The sequence below is a fragment of the Equus quagga genome, chromosome 3 (genome assembly GCF_021613505.1).
Source record: "Equus quagga isolate Etosha38 chromosome 3, UCLA_HA_Equagga_1.0, whole genome shotgun sequence".
Lineage (NCBI taxonomy): Eukaryota > Metazoa > Chordata > Mammalia > Perissodactyla > Equidae > Equus > Equus quagga.
Window position 1 is genome coordinate 17,047,555 of NC_060269.1, and position 25,768 is coordinate 17,073,322.

A 25,768-nucleotide genomic window follows, 5' to 3' on the forward strand; every position below is an offset into this window, starting at 1 on the left:
ATTTCTCTGTTAGACAGCAGAGTGCAAATTTGAGGTGTCCCAAACAAGAAGCTGATTTTCCCTAAGGTACACTTGCTAAATTCTGGGCTGTGCTTAAAGAACTGGGGAACTAGTCCAAGTGTGTCTAAAAACCAGCATGAAATCTCCCATAGTCTGTACATTAGAGACAAAATTCCGCTTAAGGGAGGGTGCTTACTTTAAATACAAAACCCTTCAAGAAATTTGTTATTTGAAGCTATAAAGGGCAGGAAGCTAAAGAGCTAAACATAAACATTTCTTGGGGAAGAACTGAACTATCAACACCTCTTCAGAGCTCTCAATCAAAATCTTAGAACAACCATACCAAAATAACAGAAATAAACCTGCAGTCATTAACATTTACAAAGAAGCCCCAGTCCAGCCGGCTCTGGCTCTGTGATTGCATCAGCTCCTCACCCTACCTGCCAATGAAAGGGAAACCTTATCTGATGAAAGACATCATCTGGAACTTTACAAACATTTAACACACTGTCTGACACAAACCAAAAATTATGAGACAGAAATATGTGATTGATAATCTAGAAGAACAAGAGACAACAGATGCAGACTCAGAAACAATTCAGATATTATTGCTGGCATAGGTTAAAATAACCATGATTAACATGTTAAGGAAAACAGAGTAGACTGGGGAAAAACTGGGTAAAAGATGGTGAATTTCAACGAAAAAACTCAGAATCTATAAAAATGAAGAATTAAAATTGCATTCCAGAACCAAAAAAAAATAATATTTGATATTAAGGACTGTGGATATATTCACTACCACCATGATTACAATGAAAGACAAGATTGCCAATTCCAGAGAACAAGCGGATAGAAAATATCCAAACTGAAACACAGAGAAAAGAAGGATAGAGAAAACAGAACTGAGTGGAAAAGACATGTGGGACACATTTAAAAGGTATAACATACATGCAATCATGGTCCCCAAAGAAAAAAAGTATCAGTTTAAAGCAGTATCTGAAGAAATAATGGATAAGACTTTTCCAAAACTTACAAAAAGTATCAGTCCACAGATTTAAGAAACTCAAACTCAAAACAGAAAAAATACCAAGAGACCACACTCAGGCACACAGTCACACTGCCAAAAAAAAGCAAAGTCAGAAAATCTTAAAAGAAACCAGAGAAAAAGGCATTATTGTCAAAGGAGCAAAAATAAAAATTCAGGAAATTTTTCAACAGAAACTATAGATGTATAAGGCAAGTTAAAGATATCTTTAAAAAGCTAAAGGAAATACACACACACACACACACACACACACACACACACACACACACTTCCTCACAAAATTTTCTAAACCTCTAACTCTACACCATGTGGGAATACCTTCAAAAGTGAAAATGACTAGAGAATAACAATTAATGAGTGAATTTAGCAAGGTTGCTTGTTACAAGGTCAATATACAAAAATCATTTGAATCCCTCCACACTAACATTCAAAAATACATAAAATATTATTTACAAGTAATATTATTTACAATAGCATCAAAAAATACCAAATACTTGGGAATAAATCTAACCAAAGATGTGTTGGACCTGTACACTGGAAACTACAAAACACTGCTGAGGAAAATTGAAAAATCTAAATAAATAGAGGGGATATACCATATTCATGGATTAGAGGATTCAATATTGCAAACAGGTCAATTCCTAGAAATTAATCTAAAGATTCAATGCAAACCTAAATAAAATTCCAGCCAGAATGTCTGTGCACTCAAGTGTCTCATGCGGCCTCTGGAAAGCTCCACCATCCCCTCAAAAGAGAATGGAAGTGAAAAAAAAATACTGTGTGAATATTATTTTCAAAATAATTTTGATGTCATAGGGTCTCAGAGATTTAGGGTCCCCAGACCACACTTGGAGAAACACTAAACCATCCATTACTCTACTTGCCTAGATGATCATTTCACACTTTTTTCTTCTCAAACTCCAATTTCTCCTTGTTCCCTACCCTCACACCCAACTATTGACTTTCTTTCCTATCTAACAAGAAAGCATTTAAATAAATAAGTATAAATAACATATATAAATATCTGCATACACACACACTCCTATGTATTATTAGAAGAGAACTTCCACATACTCACTGGAATATCTATTCTCCAACCCACCTATATTTATATCTACATACTCTGCCTTCTCTCCTCTAACTATGGATGAACCATCTGTGCTCCTATCCCATTCATTTATTTACCAGATCTTACCCTATCTCAGCTACTCAATGACATACTGCCAGCAACTTACCCTTTGTCCCTTGAGTCACCAATCTCATCTCTTCTTTATCACCCTCACACCCATATCCTTCTCCAGCTACTCTGCAACTTCGCTGCTCCTCTTTACAGCAAAATGCCTCACAAATTCTGCCTATATTTACTGTCTATTTACTCCTCCCATTCATTCATGATCCTACTATAATCAAGCTTTATTTTCCACTCTATCAACATCCCAAGACTTCCATGTTGCTATATTCAATGCTTAATCCTCAACTCAGCAGAAATATTTGCCATAATTTATCTCCTCTCCCTCCTTCTAGTGACTCTTTCTTCACTTCCTCACTTGGCTCTCCTCCTATCACACTAGCTACTCTTTTCTCATATCTTCCCAACCTTTGAATTTTGAAGTACATCAAGGTTCAGATCTTCTCTCTTCTCCATTTACATTCACTCCTTACAAAAGCTCATTAATGCACTTAAATATCATCTTTATTCCATTGAAACCAAATTTACATATACATACAGCCAGCACCTGTTCTCTGAATCTAGACTTGTAAATCTAATTGCTTCCTCAGGTTCTCTGCTTAGATGTCTAATGTTGAACATACTCAAAACTAAACCTCTGACCTCTAAGCCCCATTTTGCTCTTCCCTTAGTCTTCAGCTTTTCAGTAAATGGCAACTCCATCCATCCAGTTTCTCAGGCCAAATATTTCAGAACTGCTCTGTACTCCTCTATTTTTCTTAGACTCTCCATCCATGTGCTATCCAATCAATCTTAAAAATGATCAGAAAACAACACTTCTCACTACCTCCACAACTTCACCAAAGTCCAAGCATCACTGCCCCTCACCTCCATTACCGCACTAGCCACTTACTGGTTTCCCTGCTTCCACCCTCACCACCCTAGTTCTCAACACAGCAGCCAATGTGATCCTTCAAAATCTTAAGTCACATGATGCTACCTCTCTGTCTAAAAGACTTCAGGGCTTTCGATCTAGTTAAAGTAAAAACGAGCGTCTTCACAACAGTCTCCAAGTCCATACATTGTATGTATGGCTCCTGACTACTTTTCTGCTTGTTTCCTACTACTTGCCCCTTGCTCATTCTGTTCCAGCAACACAGGCTCCCCCTCGTTTTTCTAGGATAATGTTAAGCCAACTCCCACCTCAGGACTTTGCACTTGATAGTTCCTCAGTTCAGAACACTCTTGTCAGAGACTTCCTTTAGAATGTCCTAACCTCTCCTATCTAAAACAGCAACCCCTCTCTCCCAACCTACGCAGCACATCACTCCTGTCTTCCTTACTCTGCTTTGATTATTCACACAGCACTTATTGCCAAGTGATCAGCTACACATTATGTTCTTAACTTTTCATTTTTCTACCAATCACCCAATCCAACCCTCAAAATGTAAGCTCAATAAACACAGATGATATTTGCCACTTTTATTTACGAATATTTCCCAGTATTAAGAATATTATCTGGTACATTCCTGGTATCCAATATATATTTGATAAATCAAAAAATGAATGAATAAACCAAAGAAGAATAGAGAACTCAGAAATACACACATACCTGTGTAAAGGGTAGTTTGGTACTATCTCATAGAGCTGAAGATGAATATACATACCCTATGATCCCAAATTCATATCTAAGTATGCAATTTGGCATCACCCTTCACTACTTTACTCTTAGTATATGCCCATGAGGGTATCCAAGAATGTTCTTAGTAGTTTTGTAAAAGTTAAAAACTTGAATATATCTTAAATGAGCATTAATATGACAACAAATGAATTATTGTATAAAGAATGGAATTACATACTGTATAGTAATTAAAGTGAATCATGTAGATCCACATGTAATGACATGGATAAACACAAAAAAACCATGTTACACAGAAAATGTTGCAGAATAGTGCTGGCACCACAACACCAGTTAGACAGAACAATGGTTTTCAAAGTGTGGTCTGTGGATCCCTGGGAGTCTCCCATAACCTAAAAACTTTCAGGGTCCTAATAAAACTAAGATGTTATTTGCCTTTTTCATTCTCATTCTCTTTCAAGGATACACTGGAGTTTTCCAGAGGCAGCATGCAGAAGCAAATATGATAACTCAGCTGTCTTTTATTAAGCCTAATATTAAAAAGATGTGCAAAATATGTAAAACAATGCTACCCTTTTAAATGTTTTTTTGTCTTGGACAGTATTGCTATTGTTTCATTAAACGTTATTTATGTTGATATATAATAGATTTATTATTGAATATATTAATACATATTTTTAAAAATTTACAATTTAAATTTCAAATACAGCAAATATTGATAGATATAACCCACATAACAGAAGTTCTTTGGGGTCCTCAATAATTTTCAACAGTGTAAAGGGGATCTGGAATAAAAAAGTTTGAGAACCACTGATACGGAATTAAAAATGCACACAACTAGAGCATATAACAAGTATGTATATTTACGTATCTCCGTATGCAGTCAATCTGCGTATCAACTATCAGACCACATAGACATAAAAAGTAAATTCACAGGAGGGCTCACTTAGTGAGCTAAGAATTAGGAAGGGATACCAGGGTGGCTTCAAATGCGGATTATTTTTTCTTTAAAACAAAACAGAAAACCCAAATTCAAAGCAAATATGGCAAAATGGAAAGGTACACGCATGTTCATTTTCCTATTTTATTTACTTTTCTGTATAACTGAAATACTCCACAGGTAGGAGCAATCTATTATTTCCTCCACAAATTTTTTTCTACAACCATTTCTTCCCCTTTGGTATCATTAATTTTTCCCTTTCAGTTCCTGTGAAGTCCATGGCCTGCAAGCTGCTTCTCTCTATAAAGTAGCAATTTAACAAATACATTAACTCAGATTTATGCTACAAAAGCTTTTTCTCCTTTTCAAATGAATATGAATTTTAAACGACAATCTCAGAAAAAATGATAGGAATTCCAGAGATGAAACTATGGATTTATAGAAGAGAGGCAAAAGACGACTTCCTATGAGTCACATCACACAAATCTGATACTGGTAACAAAATTTTATTTGATAAAAATTAATTTTAACATGAATTATAAAAGATATAAACAAAATAATCAAAAATACTGGTTTAAAATGGACCCTTTTCATCTTTAACTATATAATCTATATGTATAAACTGCTCCACAGAAAAACATGGACTACTTCAAAACTGAATATGATTAGAGGAACACAAATTATCAATGTGACCAATATTACAATGTTTTAAATTAAAATACAGTTATTAACTCAAGAAGTAGTTACTGAGTCCCTACTATATTGTAAGCCCTGGGGATACAAAGGTGACAGGACAGGCTCGCTTATTCCAACAGGCAGGCAGAAAGTCAAAGTAAGCAAATGCACAAAATAATTCCAGATTATGCTGGACACTGAAAATTAAGAAATAAAAAAAAAAATGGGATGATGTGATTTAAGAAACTGGGTGGAGAGACTTTTAAAGATTCAGTGGACAGGGAAAGTTCTCTGAGGGGGTGACGTCAAAGCTGGTGCTAGGTGATACCAGAGCAAGCAGCCATACAAAAATCTGCTGGCTGGAACCTGATCTATTTCAGAAGGTACTAAGGCAACGTGGGTGAAGAGCAACGAACAAGGCGGAAAAAGCCATCCAGCCAATGTCAAAGGCTAGGCAAGGGCTGGACCCCGTAAAGCTCAGATTTTATTCTAAAGGTACTGAGAAGTCACTGGCAGGTTTTAAGCAGAGAATTAACATGATCTGATACTCTTAACTGCTTTGTGAAGATAAGAGGGCCAACAGAGACCACTGCAGGAGTTGAGGCAAGAGACAATGGGAGCAGCAGCAATGAATGGGGACGGAGAAAAGTGCAGGTTATTTGTTTTATCTTGGACATAGAACAAAACGAGCTGATGGACTGAGCGCAGCGCATGGGTGAAACTGAGGAATCAATGATGACTCCTAGATTTTTGATAAAACTAATCATTTCCTATTTGAAATATCATATCCTTAGTTTTTGTATTGTTAGCTATTTTCATAATAGTGGTATATCATCAACCATCCCAAACCCAGTGGCTTAAAACAGCAATCATTTATACTTCTCCTGTGTCTCTGTGTTTGTTGATCTACCCTAGGCTTGGAGTCAAGCTGCAGGTGGGGTCCGCTCTGCCCCACATCTCTGTCATCCCTCTTGGACCAACAAGCTAGCCAGAACATGTCTTTCTCACAGTGATGGCAGAAGCAAAGAGGACCACTCGTGCACATTTTAAGCCTCTGTTTGGGTCATGTCTGCTAACATCTCACTGGCCAAAGCAAAGTAAATGGCTGAGCCAAAATCAAAAGGCAGAGAAGTATACTTCTCCTGTACAAGGACCTGCGACATCACATGGCAAAGACGAAGGACACAGAGAGAGATGAAGAACAAAAGCAAACAGTCCAACCCATCCATACAGTTTCTATGTATTCAAATCATGAGTCATAATTGTAAAAGGTCACGAGTTTCTGGAAAGCTCCAGACCATTCTTCAAGACAACCACAAGCAGAATATAATTAGTCCTCTGAATTAACACTTATTTTTATTAAGCAATTACATGAACATTTTCAAATTCTATTTTATTACCAAAGACTATAGCTAGCTATACATGTATATAGTAGGAAAAAAGTGACATTAGGAATATTTCTCAGATTAGGATAACGTGAAAGAGAGACACTGGTTTAAAATTTAAGACAATTATCTATGGTATGGTCAAAGACATCACTAGAACTACTACAGGGTACAGACAGGCAAACAATCCGAATATACCTCAAAGATATTTTTAAGGGCAGAAAAGGAAGTACTTACTTATTTTAAAAACCAGCAAAACTGCTAAAAACAAAGTGAAGGGCTAAAAAACAAACTGCAAAAAAAAACTACAACACATATAGTAAACAAAAGGCCTACATCCTTATTATATATATATGAAGTTCTTACTAAATACTAAGAAAAACAAGAATATTCTTACTTACTCATATTTCCTACCAGCTTTAACACTGTCTCATGTGCTTAAAAATATTTCTTGAAAGAATAAATGAGCTTAATGTGCTCTGATGAGGTTACGGAAATGTGATACATACTTTAGACAAAGCAGAACTAAATTGTCGAGATTTTAAAGGTAAGCAGAGAAATTTGAATTCATTGTGTAGGTTATCACAGGCTCAGAGGAATGACCTCAAGAAAGTATTGTTTTACTACGGTTAAATTGGCCAACTGCGAGCAAAATGAATTAGAATATAGGGAGGATAAAATTAAGTAGACCAACTAGGAGTAGATGAACAGAAATTCTAGATTAGGGTAAAAGAACTCAAGAAACCTTCCAAGAAAAAGATTAAATACCTTAGAAGAAAGTAATATAACAGAAAACTCTAGAATCTAGCCTAGGGCAGTGCTTGTTAAATTTCAATGTGCAAGGATTCGCTTAAGGATCTGGTCAATAAAAGGCAGATTCAGATTCAGCAGACCACAGATTCTGCAGTTCTAATAATCTCCCAGGTGATGCCAATATCCTTGATCTTAAGATCACACTTTTAAGTAGAAAGGGTCTAGGAAGTAAGAATAATTATGGAACAACTTAGATAAAGAGAGTCGGTTTTCCCAGAATTCCAGATAATGACCAAATTTCAGGTTATTGCTTTCTTACCATCCTGTGTCCCTTCTTCTTGGCACTTATCAAAGCTGCCTTTTCACATTTATTTTTGTGATGATTTGTTCAATGTATTTCTCCCCACTTAACTGTGTCCTGTTTGGCTCACCACTTTAGTCCTCACACTTAGCACACAGCTGGCACACAGCAGGTGCTGAATATTTGTTTAATAAATGAATGAATGAGTCAATGAACAGAAATGAGGGAAGACATGCTGGTTTGAACACAGGAAGGTTAGTGAAGGACACTCCAGTAAAAAGATATATGTTGATCAGAATGAAGATAAAGGCTGTTGACGCAGGCTTGATTGATATTATATTAGATATGAGCATGAGTAGCCATCTAAGTAAATAAAATTATTGAAGGAGTACATAAAAGAGAAAAGATATAAGTAAGCTTTGTTGGACAAAGATCCAGAGAGAAAACAGAGGAAGGGGCACCAAAGAATGTAGTCAGACAGGGGATTCTGAAAGGAAGCAAGCACAAATAACGAAAAAGAGGTAAAATACATCATCTAAGGCTAGACTGAGCAGCGAGTTCAGAAGCTACTCTGCATAGACATCCTTCTGTGAATATACAGGGAGAGAAGCCACAATTGGGTAAGTTGAGAAGAAATGAGCTGATAGGGAAGAAGAAGTAGCACTTGCAGGCACAAATTTGAGATAATATGAAAGCAAATTTGGGGGAAGATTAAAATAGTGTTTCTTTTTTCAGAGAAATAAGAAATATGTTCATGTTTGAATATGCCTATAGGAGCCAGGCTGGCATATATAAACACATAAAGTGGTCTTGGGAGAGAATAACAGAGTGGTGGGGACTGAAGCAAGTTAGAGCCTGGAAACCCCATACAAAGACAGCAGTGACTCAGCTCCACCAGATTACTGCTTCAAAGCAATGAGAAGCTAATACTGACAAAATTCCCAATGTTTTCCCAGAAAATCCAAAATCTGGATATGTGTGTGAAATTTCTTCAATTGGGTAAAAACATATTCAACCGATAGGGCACCACTCTACTCTCTGGTCTGAAAAAAATCTGAGTTACATAAAAGAAGGGCCGTGCAGAACTAAGACCATGGCTGACACACAGTATAAACATGGAGCAGTGTGTTCGCCCATTATGGCAGTAGTGATCAAAGGCTGAGGATGGGTCAGTGAATGACAAGGAGCACCAGGAACCAAAGGAAGCAGTGTCTGGATATGAAGCATAAAAGACAGAGCCCATCAAGGGTAGAAAGAAAGCCTCTAGCAAGGGAAAGTGGGAGAGTTTGAATGAATGCAAGTTCATCTTAAACTAAAAATAACACAGTTACAAGTTGGAAACAACAGACAACTCAGTTTAAAGAGACAATCTTAGACCAAAAGAAATGCATAACTTTGATTATGAATAATATACTATTTTATTCAAAATGTGAACACTAAAGACACTTTTACAAGATCTTTTAATCTGACAACATCCATTTAAGAATCGATGACAGTGATCTTAAATAGCATTAGTTATATAAAACAGATAACAGAAAAGAGAATATTTTGCCTTGAAAATACCCCACAACTGAGGTACAAAGGGAGCACACATTCCAGTCCCATTCTGTTCTTAGCCCCTTTGTTGAGTTTGCCAAAAATATCTGAAGGCAGTTGAGACAAGATAGACATCTGGCCACTTAAAGCTATCTGGACCAATGCCATGTTCATACATGCTAAAAAGCAGACAGCGGGTTAATAAATTAATAATCACTATACCAGTCTAGTCTGCCTTTACTAAATGCTAACATTTCACTTTCCTTTCTCATGCACGAGCTTCAGCTGTCCCTCAATTAGGTTCAAACATATTCTAGATAGGTAAGTGGCATTATTCACTCACTCAAATGGTAATCATTTAGCACTTACTACATGCAAAGTGCTGGTCAAAGCACTATGGTGAATATAAAAAATTAACCAGTCATGGATAATGTCATGGAGAAACATATCCCTAATAGAGGAAATAGAAAATATATGCATAAATAACTACAAAAGAAGCTAAAAATCTAAAGATACAAGTAAAGAACCATAAATATTTGAGGAGAGAGATGAAAAGATTAGAAAGAAGATTCCACCATACAAGGATTCCTATTCAACATAAAAAACAAATGTCAGAGTTCAGCCTTCCAGTTTCCAATCTTTTTCTAACAAGCCGTTGTTGCCTTTCACCATTAACACAACTTTTCTGCTGAACTCTCAAAGTTTCGAGTCATTCATTCTTAATTCTTCATCACAATTTTATTCCATTACACTTAACTTGTGGAACCCCTGAAGATGTTTAATTCCTATCAATATTATACAGAACAAAATCTTTTTACTCAACTCGGGAAAAGCAACATTACACAGAAAACTCACAACTGGTCTTGCAGGTTGTTGACTAGAAACAAAAGTTAGGAAATTATATCCACCAGGAACAAAGATTTGCATTTCCAAGCTCCACATCATCTAAATCTCCAAAAAGACCCTTGGGTTCAAGGACCACTTCAGTAAGGTTCAGAAAGGAGTTTCTGGTTGAATGAAATAACCATCTTCATTTGTGCTTGTAAATCAGTCACAAGACGTAAAACCACCACCCTCTCCCTCATTCCCTAACTTAGGTGCCTTGATCCTTCTGTCAAAAACAAACAGAATTTGTTTCACAGTCACAGGACTACTAGGAAACTCTAACTCTAACTCTAGAAAAGACAAATTCAACACAAAATATACAAAGTTTTGTAATAAAAGCCTGAAGGGGAAGGCAGAAAGAAAGATATCAGCCTTTGGTTTTCAAAACAAGTAAAAATGTAATTGTCGTAAAGTTAGTTCCACCACAGAAATGGGGAAAAAAATATTCTAAATGTAACAACAACAGCTTTGCGCTTTAATTAAGAAAGAAAAATGGAAAAAAATTAATGTATCTTCATTCATCATTCCCTTTAGCAGATCATATAATTTTATTAGTGTTAAAATATTCATGTGTTGCATGAACACTATAACAAGTATTTGAAAATAAGATCAATATTAGTGTAAGAATTTAAGCCCCATGAAGGCAGGGCATTTTGTCTGTTCTATTCACTGATTTATCCACAGCTGAACTCTAGCTAACGCACAGCAGGTTCTCAATAAATACCTCCAGCTTAACTGTGCTTAATACACAGAAGGTTCTCCACACATATTGCTGTAACAATGAATGAATGAATGTCTGAAGACATTTCACGACAGCTACATCTAAGAATCAACAGAGTATACTACACCATGTCAGAAGGGAAAGAAAGGAGCAATATTTAACTAGACTAATATGAAGCTCCTTTCACTCTTTTTCAATTATCAAGAAGAAAAAATAATTTCAAGAGACTGGTAATGAACAAGTTACCACTGAGCTACACGACTTCATGTAAGAAGTTAGCTTACAGTACCACATACTCTATCTGCTATCATTAAGGGAAGCAAAACTGAAGGAGAGTGGATAAAAAGCATTCATTACAGATCAGTCTGCAATTTCACCAACTCTAGATCTGTGAAGAATTAAGATTTTTATTTACCAATTTTCTATTACTACTAAACTGTTTCACACATGAATATACGCAACCATCAATATCATCAAGTGTAAGCTGTTAAGAAAATAACAACACAATGACATGATCTCCCATTATGTTATAATTAGCTACTTGCATCTCTGTCTCGCTCAAAATATTGTAACCCCTTGAAAGCAATGATCTTTTGCCCCACAGTCTACCTGTTGAATTACATATGCTGCCTAATATAAAATACATTCCTATTAAATAAATAGGGGGGCCAGCCCTATGACGGAGTGGTTAAAGTTCCGCACACTCCAATTTGTCGGTGGCCTGGGTTTGCAGGTTCAGATCCCAGGTGTGGACCTGCTCCACTCATCAGCCATGCTGTGGAGGCGTCCCACACACAAAGAAGAGGAAGACTGGCACAGACGTTAGCTCAGGGCTAATCTTCCTCAAGCCAAAAAAGAGGACGTTTGGGGCTGGGTGGTGTAGCAGTTAACTTTGCACGCTCCGCTTTAGTGGCCCAGGCTTTGCTGGTTCGGATCCCAGGCGTGGACCTATGTACTGCTTATTAAGCCATGCTGTGGCAGGCGTCCCACATATAAAGTAGAGGAAGATGGGCACAGATGTTAACTCAGGCCAATTTTCCTCAGCAAAAAGAGGAGAATTGGTGGTGGATGTTAGCTCAGGGCCAATCTTCCTCACACACATGAAAAATAAATAAATAGGAATGTTTATTCCTATTTAAATAAAATACATTCCTATTAAAATTCTCTAAAGACTTATTTACTAAGTCAATCACTAATAGAACCTACAATAAAATCTTAACTATTTTTACAAAACTAGAGGCCTGAATCATCTAATGCCATAGGCTGGGTAAAAATATTTCTTTTTAACTTTCAGTTGTGTTCTCATATTTGCATTCGACTATGCATTACAGTTTCACAGTCTGAGAGGAAATGCATCTTTACGAATTATCAGAAACAGTTGTTCAAATACCAAAGTTACCGCTTTTATTTAATGATTAATTACTTTAAGGACGAAAGAAGGTGACTCAGGTTTTTGAAAGATCCAATAGGAGATTAAAAGCACCAAAATGGTACAAGTAGAAAGACTAGGTTTTCCCTACCAGAGTAGAGATGGAGCTACAAGGGGATTAGCTCCTTCTGTCAATCAAATACCAGTACTGGTGTGGTTTCTACATACAGCTCTATGAGCTTCTCAGTTCCCTTCAATTAGTTCGTAACTAAAATTCACATAGGAGAAAAAAAATAATAGGAGGACCATCTGAGTAGAAGGATCTTTTTTCAGGAAACCTATGATACTGTAGAGAAAGATGTGTTCAGGCATCAGAATATATCAAAAATATACAGTTCTCAGAAATGATTTTAAATATTTAAAGGTATTAGGATTTATATACAAATCCAAATAAAATAAATTGTATAATTACATAATTTAGTTAGATTAAGTTCAATTTAGTTAGACTAAGCTCTTTGAAACTAGTTTTCTAAGGTGTTAATAAATTCAAATAGTTTATGAAATGACTTATAAAAAACGAAAATTCAGCTCTTCAACTAGTGATAGTATCTTCAGAAAAAGCAGGAAGTCAAGATGAAAAGACTTGCTTATGTAGAGATTTTAAGTAGCTTAAAAAGTAAAACTTTATATTAAAGACTACATTATTGATTCCACACACAGTGATTCCATATTGAAGACCGTCCATCAAACCTGGCATCTCATGTTTGTGCCAGAGACGTCGTGTAACACATTTCCTCATTAATTTAAGAATGATATAACAGTGTTAACCTGGATTCTGATGGCTAACAGCAAAAGAGAACAGATTTGCCTGGAGTTTTTGCACTGCACTTAGACACTAAAAAGCCTACAAGAACATCACACCTCTCAAGGACACATCCCTTTAACTGACTTTAATAAACCTCTCCCATGTCTGAGTTCTATACCAGTATCCATAAGGAAACTTCCAGACCACCACTCTCTCTATCACCTATATGGGAAATCTGAAAACTACACTCAAACCACAACTGTGACACACTCTCCCGTCCCCCAACTTTACTATAAACAAATCTCTAAACTACTCCTCTTCCAGTCAACTCCTTCAGAGAATTTCTACGATTATAAACCTGTATACATACACAAGTATTTCAAATCCCAGCTCTGCCACTTACTGGCCTGTAACCTTGGACAAATGACTTTGGCTTTCTGTGCCTCAGTTTCCTCATCTATAAAATGAGAATAATAATAGTACCCACCTTACAAGATTAAGTGATTTAATATATGTAAAGCACCTTAGAACAGTGACTGACACATAGTGCTTGCTATTATTAGTTTAATATTTTCAATATCATTCAAACTTCATAGATTTCATACCATTAGATCTGAGGACAATATAGGAACAAACATCATTCTTTTCATAGCAATTCAAAGCCTGCTCAAATGACTCCTAAAGACACATTCAGAGAGATAGACACACACACAAACATACACACCCACACACACGAACCTTCAGTGCATAGCATACCTGAATCTTTGGGAAACAAACTTTTGCCTGCTAAGAACTACTTATCGTAGAGGAGGAAAAGAATATGGCAAAATGAGTCATTCAAGCAACAGGAAGGCAACAGCAAGCACAAAATAACAATTTGCCTCTTTCTTTTACAATGAGCAGAGCGGTGATACACAAAAAATTATTTTCAAGGAATCGTATTTTCTTGAACATACTTTGAATCTGGAACCACTCTGAAAAGAAACTTGCTCACCTCTTAGACCAATCCATTTACCATGGAGAAAAGCTTAACCGAGGTTAGGGAAAAAACTGGTTTTTGTGTCACTCACTAAAAGTACTAAAACAATGTTAAATTTTCATTATTTTATAAATATCACATATTTCAAAATATCATTCAACTTTTTATTTACTTGATAGGAGAATAAATCCCAAAACACATTAGCAGATTTTCTTCAGATTCTCAATGGCCAAAGAACTCTTTCAAAGAGAACTTTCCTTATTTAAAGAAATAATAATACTATAAACAAAAAAGACAGTAAATTTGATGCTGAGCGTTCCTCTACATTCAGCACCACGTATACTTCGCCCGCCCTGAAAACGTAGCCTGGTTTCCAGACAGCTAGACGTTCTTCTCTACCAGAACAATAAATTTCCCTGCCAATTATGGGTAACAGTAGAAAAGTAAACACATGTCATAAATTTGAGCAAAAAAATTAACTTTCTGAAGTGCTTCCCATTCTGTTATTAAAGTAAAAGAAAACACATACTTTTAATACAAAGCTTAAATTTTGTTTCCTTCAATATTCAAAGTAAACAGGTGTATTCACAACCATATATTATCCCCAAATGTACAGGAGTAGTAAAGGTACCCCACAGTCAAAAAAACAAAAACAAAAAAACCCACTTATTTTTGCACAGAAACCAGAACTCCATGACATTCTTATTACCTTTTAAATGCTTCGGCTGGGTTTCTCTCACACTCCCCAGGCTGTAGGAGGCTCTGGACGGCTGGGTCCCTTAGCTTGTCCTCATATCCTTGGAGTAGTCCACTGCGGCAGATCTGGGCAACCAGACCTCTAACAAACCCTCCAACACACAAAGTATCAGAGTCCTGGGCTTTGCAGAAATGAAAGGCCAAAGCCTGGCGATGTAAACCTCTCTGCAAGCTTGTAGGTGAGCTCGGCCACAAGAGCTCAGTACACAGAGCTGTCTTGCCACTGCCAGGCCCTCCCACCAGTAACACACCCCAGGCAGCTCCTTTTCCAGAGACAACACTAGCATTATTCCCAGAATTCATGACAAGGGACGGTGTGTTGACAGTACTATTGCAGCAGTTAGATTTCTCCTGGAGGCAATGCTGAAGCTTGTGGAAAACCCACTCCCTACAGTAAAACTGCTTCCCCTGCAGTAAACTCGTTTGAGCCATTTTGCAGACTTTCTCTTCCCAAGGATTAGTCATAATAGGTTTCTTATCTTCAACATTTGCTAGAATCTGGATACATCAACACAGGTCTTTACATCCATTAGGACATAACTTGCATACTAGGTTGACTCTGAATGACAGAGTAACCAGCTACAGTAAAGTTCAACAGCCCCAGAGTCCACTTGCCAATAGAATGTGCATGACTTTATTTGGCTCTTTATTCTTGATTATCAGCAGAGAATGTACTAGTTTAATTGTTGAACTGGTGGAAAGTTGCCTGGTTCCAAAGCTTGGCAACCCTTTTCCTATATCTTGATGGGTCACATAACTCCATGGTTACATGTGGAGTTTATGTGATTGTGGATGTTTCAAGTATGCAGATGAGACAATACATCTGGAAAACTAAAGAGAAAGCCCAATCTTTCAATTTGTACAAGACGCTTCTCCAGATTCCAAGTGTTAATTCTGTATCTGAAAATTAGATGCAGAAAAGGTGTCCATTATAGTAAGTGTCATCACAAAGATTACATTTATACAGTAGGTAGGTAGCTCTGTACTTCTTGTTGAAGGACAGTCACTCAAAGTACTAGACCTTGCCAGTTTCAGACATCTGGGCTAGTGAGGGAACTCTCAGATTACGGTCTCTTATGTTGCAGAAATGACAGACCACCGTGAACACCTTCTAGCTCAAAGCATTCAGAAAATGCATTTTTTCAAGATAGTAGATTCTTAATGAACCTGTTCACAGGTTTCTCAGTTTAAGATGTCCGAGTAATCAACAATTTCCATAAGTAACTAAAATAAAACAAACACAAATATCTTAGTGCAAAACATCATATGTTAAATAAAAGCTCACCTATCAAAGGATGCAATTTACCAGTTAAAATAATCCCAAAAACCCATATACTTCATCTTTGGCACTTTGAAAAAGTTGGATAATTACCCAACATCGTAATTAACATTTTCCTGTCTGTATTTTTCTTCCTCTATGGTTATACTTCCCAAACAGCTACATATTAATCAAGTTACCCTAGATTTTTAAAACCTCACTGTAGTAAGGGGAAAAAAGGACTTTACATACATACAGCAACATCCTTAACTCTAGTCAAAAAGCTCTTGCCGACTAGCTTGGTAGAACAGCGCCAGTTAAGGAAGCTTGATTAACTTACACAGACCAGCCAGTCAAGGATTCTGTTTACTGGACCAGCCACACGCTTCTTTGTTGATAGTTTGCAAAATCTAGGGGATGACTACCAGCGTTGTGGCTGGATGGGAACGGGTTAAAAAAACAAAAGAGGGGAGGAGAGGGATGATTACATGAGTGGTAAATCCAAACACAAATACAACGTGAATCCTCCCTTCCTCTACGCCAAAGGTGAAGGTTTCGGATGGGGGAGACGAGAGGAATCTACTACTGCGGCCGGAGAAGAGGCTGCGGGGAAGAATGCCTTCCGAGGCAGGAAAGGATAAGGAGCAGAGGGCTTCGGAGCTGAAGGGTGTTTGCCTACAGTTCCGGCCTCGAGTTTCAGCTGAGAGACAAAAGGAACTCCGGGACTCCCAGCCACGGGAACCACCTTGGGTTTGAGCAGCCCCAAGGAGCCACAGGGGGGCCACCTCGCAGAGGCCACGGACGGAGGTGCAGCCTCCACACTGAGGTCTTCCCTTCCAGAAGGCTGGGAACGCCTCGACACCCGCCCCGCCCCGAGATCGGGGTGTGTCTTTAGCAGGGGGAAGGGGGCCCGAGGTCTTTGCCAATCGCTAATGAGGGGTCGCCTCCCGGTCGGTGTCCGGCTCCGCGCCCCCTCCCCGCGCGCCGCTCCCGCCCCCGCCCGGCCCACGGTGGAGCCCGGGGAGAAGTCGGGTCTGGGGCCGGAGGCTGGAAACGTGGGTGGGTGGCTGAGGTCCAAGCCCCAGCCGTAGCCCCCGAGCTCCCGACCCGAGGGAGGGGCCTCGCTTCCCCCGCCGCCGCCGCCGCCGCCGCCGCCCCCCGGTTACCTCGGCCCCAGCCGCCGCGGCCGCCTCTCGGCTCAGACACTTGCTTCGCTGAGCAGCCGCCGCCGCCAGCGCTCCCCGGACGCGCGCTGCAGCCGCCTCCGCCGCCCGGCCTCGAGCACGCTCCCGGCTGCAGAGCCTCCTCTCGGCCCCGGCAACTGCCAGCTCCAGCTGCCCCAGCAGCCTGCCTCGCGCTCCTCCCAACCCCCACCGGCCAACCGCCGCCGCTGCCGCCGCCGTCAGGGCACTGACTGTCTCAGGCAGCCCGGCCCGGCCCGCTCCGCCCCGCCCCGCCCCACTCCGCGGCCCCGCCCCCGGCCCCGGCCCCGCCCCCGGCCGCTCGGCCTTTCTTCGCCCGCCGGCCCCGCCCGTGGCCCCTCCTCTGGCCCCTCCCCTCCCTCCCTGCGCTGGCCCGTCGCCGCCCGTGCCTGGGCGTGTGCGGCCGCCTGGGACCCGCTGCCAGCACCGCGGGGAGACCTTGCTGGGGACGACCTTGGGGCCCCGCCTTTCTCAGGGAGGGGTCGGAGAAGGGGGCGGGGGCTGCGTTCTCACGTCCCCGAGCTCACGCGAGTCGCTGCCCCCACCCACCACCCCATCGCCGCTCGGCCCTGAGCTTTCCTTTGTCTTACAGGCCGCAGGGACTCGCTGGCTTTTGGGGCCGCATCCGCTCCTGGGAGGGGCAGTTGAGCTGGGGGAGTTGGCCCTTGCCTCTCCGTAGACCACCTGGCCGCAAAGGCCGCTCCAGACCTATCCTACTCTTCAGTTGTCCGGGTCCCCTTCCAATCCTTTAAATTCCGCTGATGCTTTTACTTTCTTAGCCTGGGACTAAGAGAAGCAAGGAAAGGACTGGGAAGAATGTGAAAATAAAAATAGTAGGGGTATAGGACAGCGTTCCCACCGCCTCATGAAAAGGACGTGGCCTTCACCAGATGGGGGTTGAAAGCAGTTGTGATTGGGTCTCAGGCCCCTGACCTGGACAGTTTGATGACCCGCAGGGCCGCTATAGGAGAAAAAGTTCATGGGCGAAGGCAGAATATAGAATCAGATGAACTGCCCTGGAGGGCCCGACCACAGGCGGTTACTGTTGAACTAGACAGGCCAGTTGTTCGCCGTCACGTGGACCTGGATTATTTAGATTCCAAATTTCTGCTGGGAAAGTAAATGTACTGTCAACTGATAGAATAGAAAATGTGCTCTCTATTATTTTATTGCTTATGGCAAAACTGTGAGCTCTCTATCTCCCATTCTCCGTTAATTTGAATGGGTTTTTTTCCCCTATATATTAAGCCAATCTCCTATTTGGTTTTAGAAATTTCAAAGTCTAGCTATCACCCTTCACTAGAAAAACCGACAACCAAATAGATTGTGCTTGTGCTTACTTTTCATTCTGTTCATTCTCGGCCTGGCCATGGCATTTGTAGCTTGTTGATCTTAATGTTTAATTTACTGTGAATTCTGAGATTCTTTTCCAAAACACAAGCAAAAGACAGAAGAGTATAAATTCTCCAAAATTAGAGAGATGAAAATTGATTTTTAAAAAACTACAATTTTGATTTTCATTGGTTTAAGCAATTTTAATTACCACTTAGCTTGTTTGCCATGAGGCTTTATAATCATTGACTCCTTCAGTTTCATGGTTGTAAAATTACATATATAGAGAAAATTTTTAAGAAATATGTATATCATTATCATTTCCATTAAACTCTTTGCTAACACGATAATTAAAATAATTTCTGCCCAATAGAGAAGTTACAGAAACTTTTGGTTTCATAGGCCTGATTTTTAATGACAACTATCATGGAATGCTGTTTTAAATAAGATCAGTCATAACTAAGCAGTAATTCGTCTTCAGACGCATTTAGAATTTTTCTTGCTTTAAAGTTTATTTCACTTTTCATTTTTATGGCTTTTTGCTTTCCCTAAGAGAAAAACTTGTGAAGAGCAGGGACTGTGCCCCACACATCCTTGTATTCCGGACACTTAGCAAAGTTCCCTGCGTTTAAGGCTTGTCTGTTCTTTCATTTGCCATCACTTACTCAGAGACTTCCTATGCGCTTGGCATTATGTTGAGAACAGTGGCTGGTTATAAAGATGGATGAGCACAATTTCTTAAAGTGTGAGATGCTATTGCAGGGCAAAGGAAACTCGGGATTGCTTTAGCCATCCTTCCTTTTCAAAATATCCATTTATCTCCCCAATTTTTGATATGAAGCTGTGATTTTTTTTAAGCCCTTTCTACCTCCTCTCAACGAAATTGCTGCCTTGAAGTCCCTCTCACCAAAAGTCTGAAATCTCCATTGTTGAAAAGAAGAGGAAAAAAAGTGGGCCTATTTATTAGCCAAACCGAGGCATTTTTTCAGAACAAAAAAGAGAATAAAAATAATTAAAATTGTATAATTGTGTAATTCTTGGATATACTTATTTGTTAACCAGAAACTTATATTTGGTATAGATAAAGAATGGTTCTATTCAAACATCATTTTCCAAAAAAATGACAATAACAGATCTCTTAACACGTAAATTTTATGTAAAAAATTTTACAAAACATCTTTTTATCAATCACCCAAATGCTAAAAATGGCATAAGCAGAGTACTTACTCTGGGTACATATTCACAGTTTAATCCATTTCTTAGCATATTTTCTCTAACACCACAGACTGGTATTTTTCCAAAGAATGCATTTTTTTTAAACTTGATTTTCCTTATTTTTAATTTGTTCATAATAATTGCCTGAAGTCTTCCTCACATTTGCGTGTCTGAATTTGAAATATCCCAAATCTTTTCATAGGTGTGTCGTTTTTTCAACTTCACTCAGAGTAACATCCTTCAACAAATATTTTTACAAGACAAAGCTCACCATATAAATTTTCTTTATTTATGTTTATTTTGATGGTTTAATCAAATTTAGATACTGCAAATTATAGTTCTTCTTGTTTTTAATCCATTTGGATACAAAACATGATTTTATCCAATTAAAAACAGCAACTCCATCAAAAGATCCTCCACACGAGTTGAGGTATTCCAAAGCACAATTATAAATTTGAAAGTTGGGTCTTTTATAATATTTGTACTCTTATCATGGAATATATTCAGTTCCTTCCTTGATTAAGAGATGTAAATTTCAATATCTTCCCATTTGCAACCTTTGTTTTCAATGATTACAATACCTAAAAGCTGCAAAAGTCAAAAGCTTTGATTTTAGAGTTGCGATGATTTTAAATGAAATGCTATGAAAATTTAGAGGACTCATTTTAGTCCTCTAGTTTAACTAATGTAGGTCACTCAGGTTATTTACAAAGTAATTCTTTAAATAGTTATCGCTGGCAATCTTTCAGATTATGCCACAAATTTGAGGAACGCTGTTCACTGTACAGAAGTGTTCAGCCGACTTGCTGTGTGCTCTGCTGCCGGGTGACAGTCTCTATTTCACATATTTCAGATACACCTTCCCTTTAATCTTCCACATTCACCACTGATTCTCAGAAGTGGCAGCCTGGTGAGTTCATGTGTGTCAAAGACAGCGGCAGCCCAGGGCATGCCTGACTAGTACACCAAGCTCCCGGGATCAGCAAGCTTGAAAGTTTCTCCAACTACTACCAAGACCAGGGTTTGCTGTACCTAACTTCTCATATCAAGCTGTATTGGTTTTTTCAGCTAGTATGCTGCATACTATTCTTGAAAAGAAGGGGTTAGTTACTTTGCATCTGGAAAGAGTCCAGAAAAAGAGTTGTTGCTGGCAGGCTTTCAGATTTCCCCACAAATTTAAAGAACTCTGTTTGTTGCTAATGCATCTCACTCACTATTAAACAAGATCATGGCAGAAGCTGGAAATAAGTATGAGAGTCTACCAAACCCATTCCAGATTATTTTAATAGTACTCTTAATAACAGTAATTTGTTTACACAAACTTGCACGAGTCATGTTTGTTATGTTAAGTGGACTTGCTGCGGTCCTCGCTATAGAAAGTCTTTGATTGACATAGTAAGCATAATGATAGGAACATCCAGCTGTGGTTGCCCTCTTAAATACCCTTTTCAAAAGAATGCTTATTTAAGCCTTACATTTTAAAAGTACTGTTGCCAGCTGTATTTGTTCTTGTTCTTGAAAACAAGCCTAAAAATAGTTTTTGCTTATAAAACGTGTAAGGTATAGGCCTTTCCTTCAAAGAATTAAACGAACTCCAAAATAAGATGTATTTTGCAGAATTACCAGCCAAGGGGAATAAGACTCACCAGCTGTGGTTATTGAGTAGCTGGTTACAATGTTCCCCCTTATCCTACAGGCTTCTAGATAGAGCAAAACCTCCCAATAGACCCCAAAATTATACCTACAGTACACATGATAGTATGAATCGGAAGTTCACATCTTTGGCCACCTCTCCAATACTATAAGGAATTTAAAAAAGCAAATTGGGATCTTCTAAAATAGATCCCTCTATTGGATTCTCATAATTGCTTTTTCCTACCTTTTCTTCCATAGCCTTATATATACTTTAAATGCTTCTGCCCAACCACAAAGTCACCATCACACTTTTATCAAATTTCTCATCCTGATAAAGGTCATTCAGGAACTATTCTCTAAACCACATTTTAAGTATCTGAGAGCACCTGAAACTGACTTAGCAATGTTACATTCCTGACTCCTGTGTCATATGGTCATACGTAAAGATAGCAATAATTACATATAATTATAGTAATTTGAAACTAATGCTAAATGACATTTATCAAGGTGGACTTTCACAACTTCATTATATCCATTATGCATTCTTTGACCAGATTTCAGTGGAGTTTTAGATATAATCTCTTGATTTGTTGCACATGGTTTGTTAACTTAATAGTTTCCCAGGTAAATGAGAGATATTTATATTTTATTTGTTGTCCTCAGTCTCTCTGTTCTTCTAGAACCACACCTTATTTTTTCTTTTTCCAAACATTAGCCACCTCTGAGAGGTAGGCTGTATTAATTTGGAAGATTAATACTATGTACTAGAAAGCATAAAAATAAACTGAACAAAGAGTCTGTGGAAGTAACTCATCTTAGGAGACGGTTTCCGAAGGTCACAGAGGCTCCAATGACTCCCACACTTCTCATCCTGCACACATTACCAAGGAACGCGTTTATTTTGCACTGTAGTGATGGTGGAGGCAGGGCCAGTCATACAATACAGCAGTACCCAGGGGCCTACGGAAGAATGGTTAACTTCTCAGAAGTTTTTGTTTCGTTTTTTTCTCTTCAGGCTGGATGTTAAATGACCTCCATGAGGTAATTCATAATTTCCTTACTCGTCAGTTTCAGCTTGATGCCTGTATTTCTTATTAGCACTCTTTAGTTAGCCTAATATGTGATCATTCCCTTAGATCATTTATTTTATTATCATTTAATTTTGATTATGCCTCGTCTATTTCGAAAATTCTTCTTTTATTTTTTGAAAATTCTTCTGACAAATAATCATAACTGAAATCCCATGTCTAGAACTGAATTGGTCGAGGAACACCATATGCCAACGTTTTTCACTATGAGCTAGCACCCTATCAGAGATGATCGCTATACTAGAAACATACTGAAAATACGATTGCAAAATTATTTTCTGAAAGGCTCATGTATAGATCCCCACACTCTTAAAAAAGGAAGCCATGTTTTTATGCCTTTTTTCCAACTATTAATGCTACCTGTCATAGCTCGACTCCAAAGATGCCCCAAGGAACCATGCCTGATGAAATTTACACCCTTAAGCAGTAGCCTCACATTGTATCTGGTCTGGCCTATGACATGCATTAACCAATAAAATGTGGCAGAAGAGCTGCTATCCCCACTCCAGGCCTAGATTTGAAGAGGACTGGCAGGTTGTGTGCCATGCCTTGGAATGCTCACCTTTGGGAACCACTATTGAAGAAGTCTGGGTACCCTGCTGAAGAGAACATGTGGAGAGACCACACAGGAAGCCATGTGGAGAGGCCCAGCCAGCCCTGCATCCCAATTGGGCCTTCTGATGACTCCAGCCCCAGGCACCACTGACTGCAAACTCCTAAGGAATCCCGAGTGACGCCAGTGGAAGAATTGTTCAGCGGAGCCCAGTCAAACCACAGAACGATAAGAGATAGCAAAATGCTTGCTATTTTAAGCCTCTAAGTTGTGGAGTGGTTTGTTACTCAGTAGTGAATAACTAAAATGCTACCTGATGGAAATAAGAAATCTTCTAGTATACTGCAAATACTGCATGTAATTTCTCTGTCCCTCTTTTCATCTAGTCTCTTGGGCAATTGAAATAGCTCTGGAGAACTGAAATAATGTCTTTATTTATACCATCCTAGTTTTCTATGGTATATCCACTATTCATTTAAGAAATAATTAGGGAAATGAGACAAAAGTTAAATGAGCTTTTTAAGATCACATAGACTGAATGAGAATTTATTTTTATTCTCAACTGTCTTTTCTCTCCACTGCATGCTTCTTATCACATTATACCCCTTTATACAACAGAGACATCTCTGACTAGTCTATCAGACAGCCATATGACATTTCCAAACATATAAAACATGTGGTTCTAGCATACCACCTCATAATAAATGAGAACAGAAGCTGTCCTCTCAGTTTACCTCCAAAGTTTTATATCTAACTGGGGTGATGTGTTGGGGGAAGGGCAAAGGAGAATCTAAACCAGAAGCACATTACCTCAATAATGTTGATTTAAAAATGCCTAGAGTTTGCTTCAAAATTTAAAAGAAAAAACCGTTATTTTTGTTTAACATTAACCTTAAATAAAAGCTTTTGTTTAATTTTTGTTTCTTTTTTCATAGAAGATTCTATATTTGCTAAGAACACATTAAGAAACATGAATAAAAGATCTAAATTTTGAATGATTTAGGTGAACAAGCTCATTAATAATTTATTCCAAATTTTTTTTGTTTGTTTGTTTTCTTCTCCCCAAATCCCCCCAGTACATAGTTGTACATCGTAGTTGTGGGTCCTTCTAGTTGTGGCATACGGGATGCCGCCTCAACATGGCCTGATGAGTGGTGCCACGTCCGCACCCAGGATTTGAACTGATGAAAGCCTGGGCCACTGAAGCAGTATGTGTGAACCCAACCGCTCGGCCATGGGGCCAGCCCCTCAAATTTCATTTTTAATACTAGAATATTTAACATGGAGGCAAACTAGTTTACCCAAGGATGATACCTTTATATAAGAACCCTATCAAATTTATTGTTACAATCAAAGAAGATAATAAAACTAAATAGTCTTCGATCAATTCAGGTGGACTAAAAGCCCAGAGGAGGTGGGAAGAGAAGCAAGCAGCTGAATCCTTGGAGAGGTACACTTTGAAAAGGAGACGTCATCCTTTTCTCTGAGACCACATGGAAGAAAGAAAGGGCATATGGTTTGGAGATTTTTGAGAGGAAGTGTATCTGAGAAACAGCATTGTCTCTAAGGAGAAGTCATGGTTGGAACATTAGGAAGTTCACGGCTTTAGGAAAGTATAGTTTCAGCCAGGGTCACCACGTCAGTCACCACGTAGAGCTGCACAACAGCAGGTGACATCATGATGTACTTCACATGGACCAGAGCCTAGCAAGGTAGTGAGTGCAGTTAGAGACTGTGTTTGAGCATGTCTAACGAAACCCACATCCAATGATTTGATACATAAGGGCTGATTTCTCTTGTGTAATAAAAAGTCTGGATCTCATAGCCTATACAGTAGCTCTGCAGTTCCATTAGGAACCACCCTTCGATCTTTCTCTTCTGCCATCCTAAGTATACATCTTTCATTTTCTTTGTAATCTCATAGTAGGATGATCAATTTGTCCCAGTTTTGAAACTGAAAGTAACATATCTAGGAGACTTTCTTAGTCCCTGGTAAATCGAGACAGTTGGTCACACTGTACAGGGTCTCCAGATGGCATTCTACCTCTAGCTTCTCATCTCCAGTGGGGACAGAAAGAAGATGAGGAAAGAATTAGGAAATAAGAGGCAGATGGAACCTGTATCAGGAAAGTAAAATTTTTCTAGTAATTACCAGCACACATCTAATTTACCAGAACTACACAAGGTTGGCTGGGAAATAGATTGTATTAACTAGACACATTGCTGCCCTGAGAAAAATCAGAGTGGAGAAAGAAATCAGAAGTGGAGAAAGTTCATTAGGAAGACAATTAGCAGTATCTGCATAATTTTGTGACTTTCTTCAGGAATGCTCAGCATGCTTGGAGCAGGAATGGAGAAAACAAACAAGGAGAGCAAACCAGGGTTGGGGATTGTCAAAGAAAAGTATCAGAAGGCTAAGGAAACGCATTATTTTGGTGTATGCATATTATTATTGAAATGGTTTATCATGCAATGCATACTGGAGAAGAAGTTCAATAAAGCTAGGAAGGATGTCACCTACTAAGAAA

The 25,768-nt window shown here is 38.8% G+C and overlaps 2 protein-coding genes across 4 annotated transcripts in view; one reads left to right on the top strand and one right to left on the bottom strand.

Annotated features, from left to right (window-relative positions):
* ANKRD50 (ankyrin repeat domain containing 50) overlaps positions 1–17,621 on the bottom strand; it is a 50,373-nt gene extending 32,752 nt beyond the window's left edge. Inside the window, exons 1-3 of one of the 3 annotated variants that reach the window (XM_046656510.1) lie at positions 17,382–17,621; positions 16,556–16,651; positions 14,911–15,857 (exon numbers count right to left, since the gene is read on the bottom strand). In XM_046656510.1, the coding sequence (XP_046512466.1) occupies positions 14,911–15,422 (512 nt within the window). In that variant the 5' untranslated portion in view covers positions 15,423–15,857; positions 16,556–16,651; positions 17,382–17,621. Of the gene's footprint in view, positions 1–14,910; positions 16,182–16,555; positions 16,652–17,381 lie in introns of all 3 variants that reach the window. The other 2 variants (XM_046656508.1, XM_046656509.1) reach the window with 2 other exon arrangements.
* Positions 16,831–17,629, top strand: LOC124237277 (skin secretory protein xP2-like). Its single transcript, XM_046656744.1, has 2 exons — positions 16,831–16,965; positions 17,114–17,629. Exons 1-2 carry the CDS (start codon positions 16,831–16,833, stop codon positions 17,627–17,629), a joined length of 651 nt encoding a protein of 216 aa, XP_046512700.1.
* Positions 17,630–25,768: the final 8,139 nt, after the last annotated feature.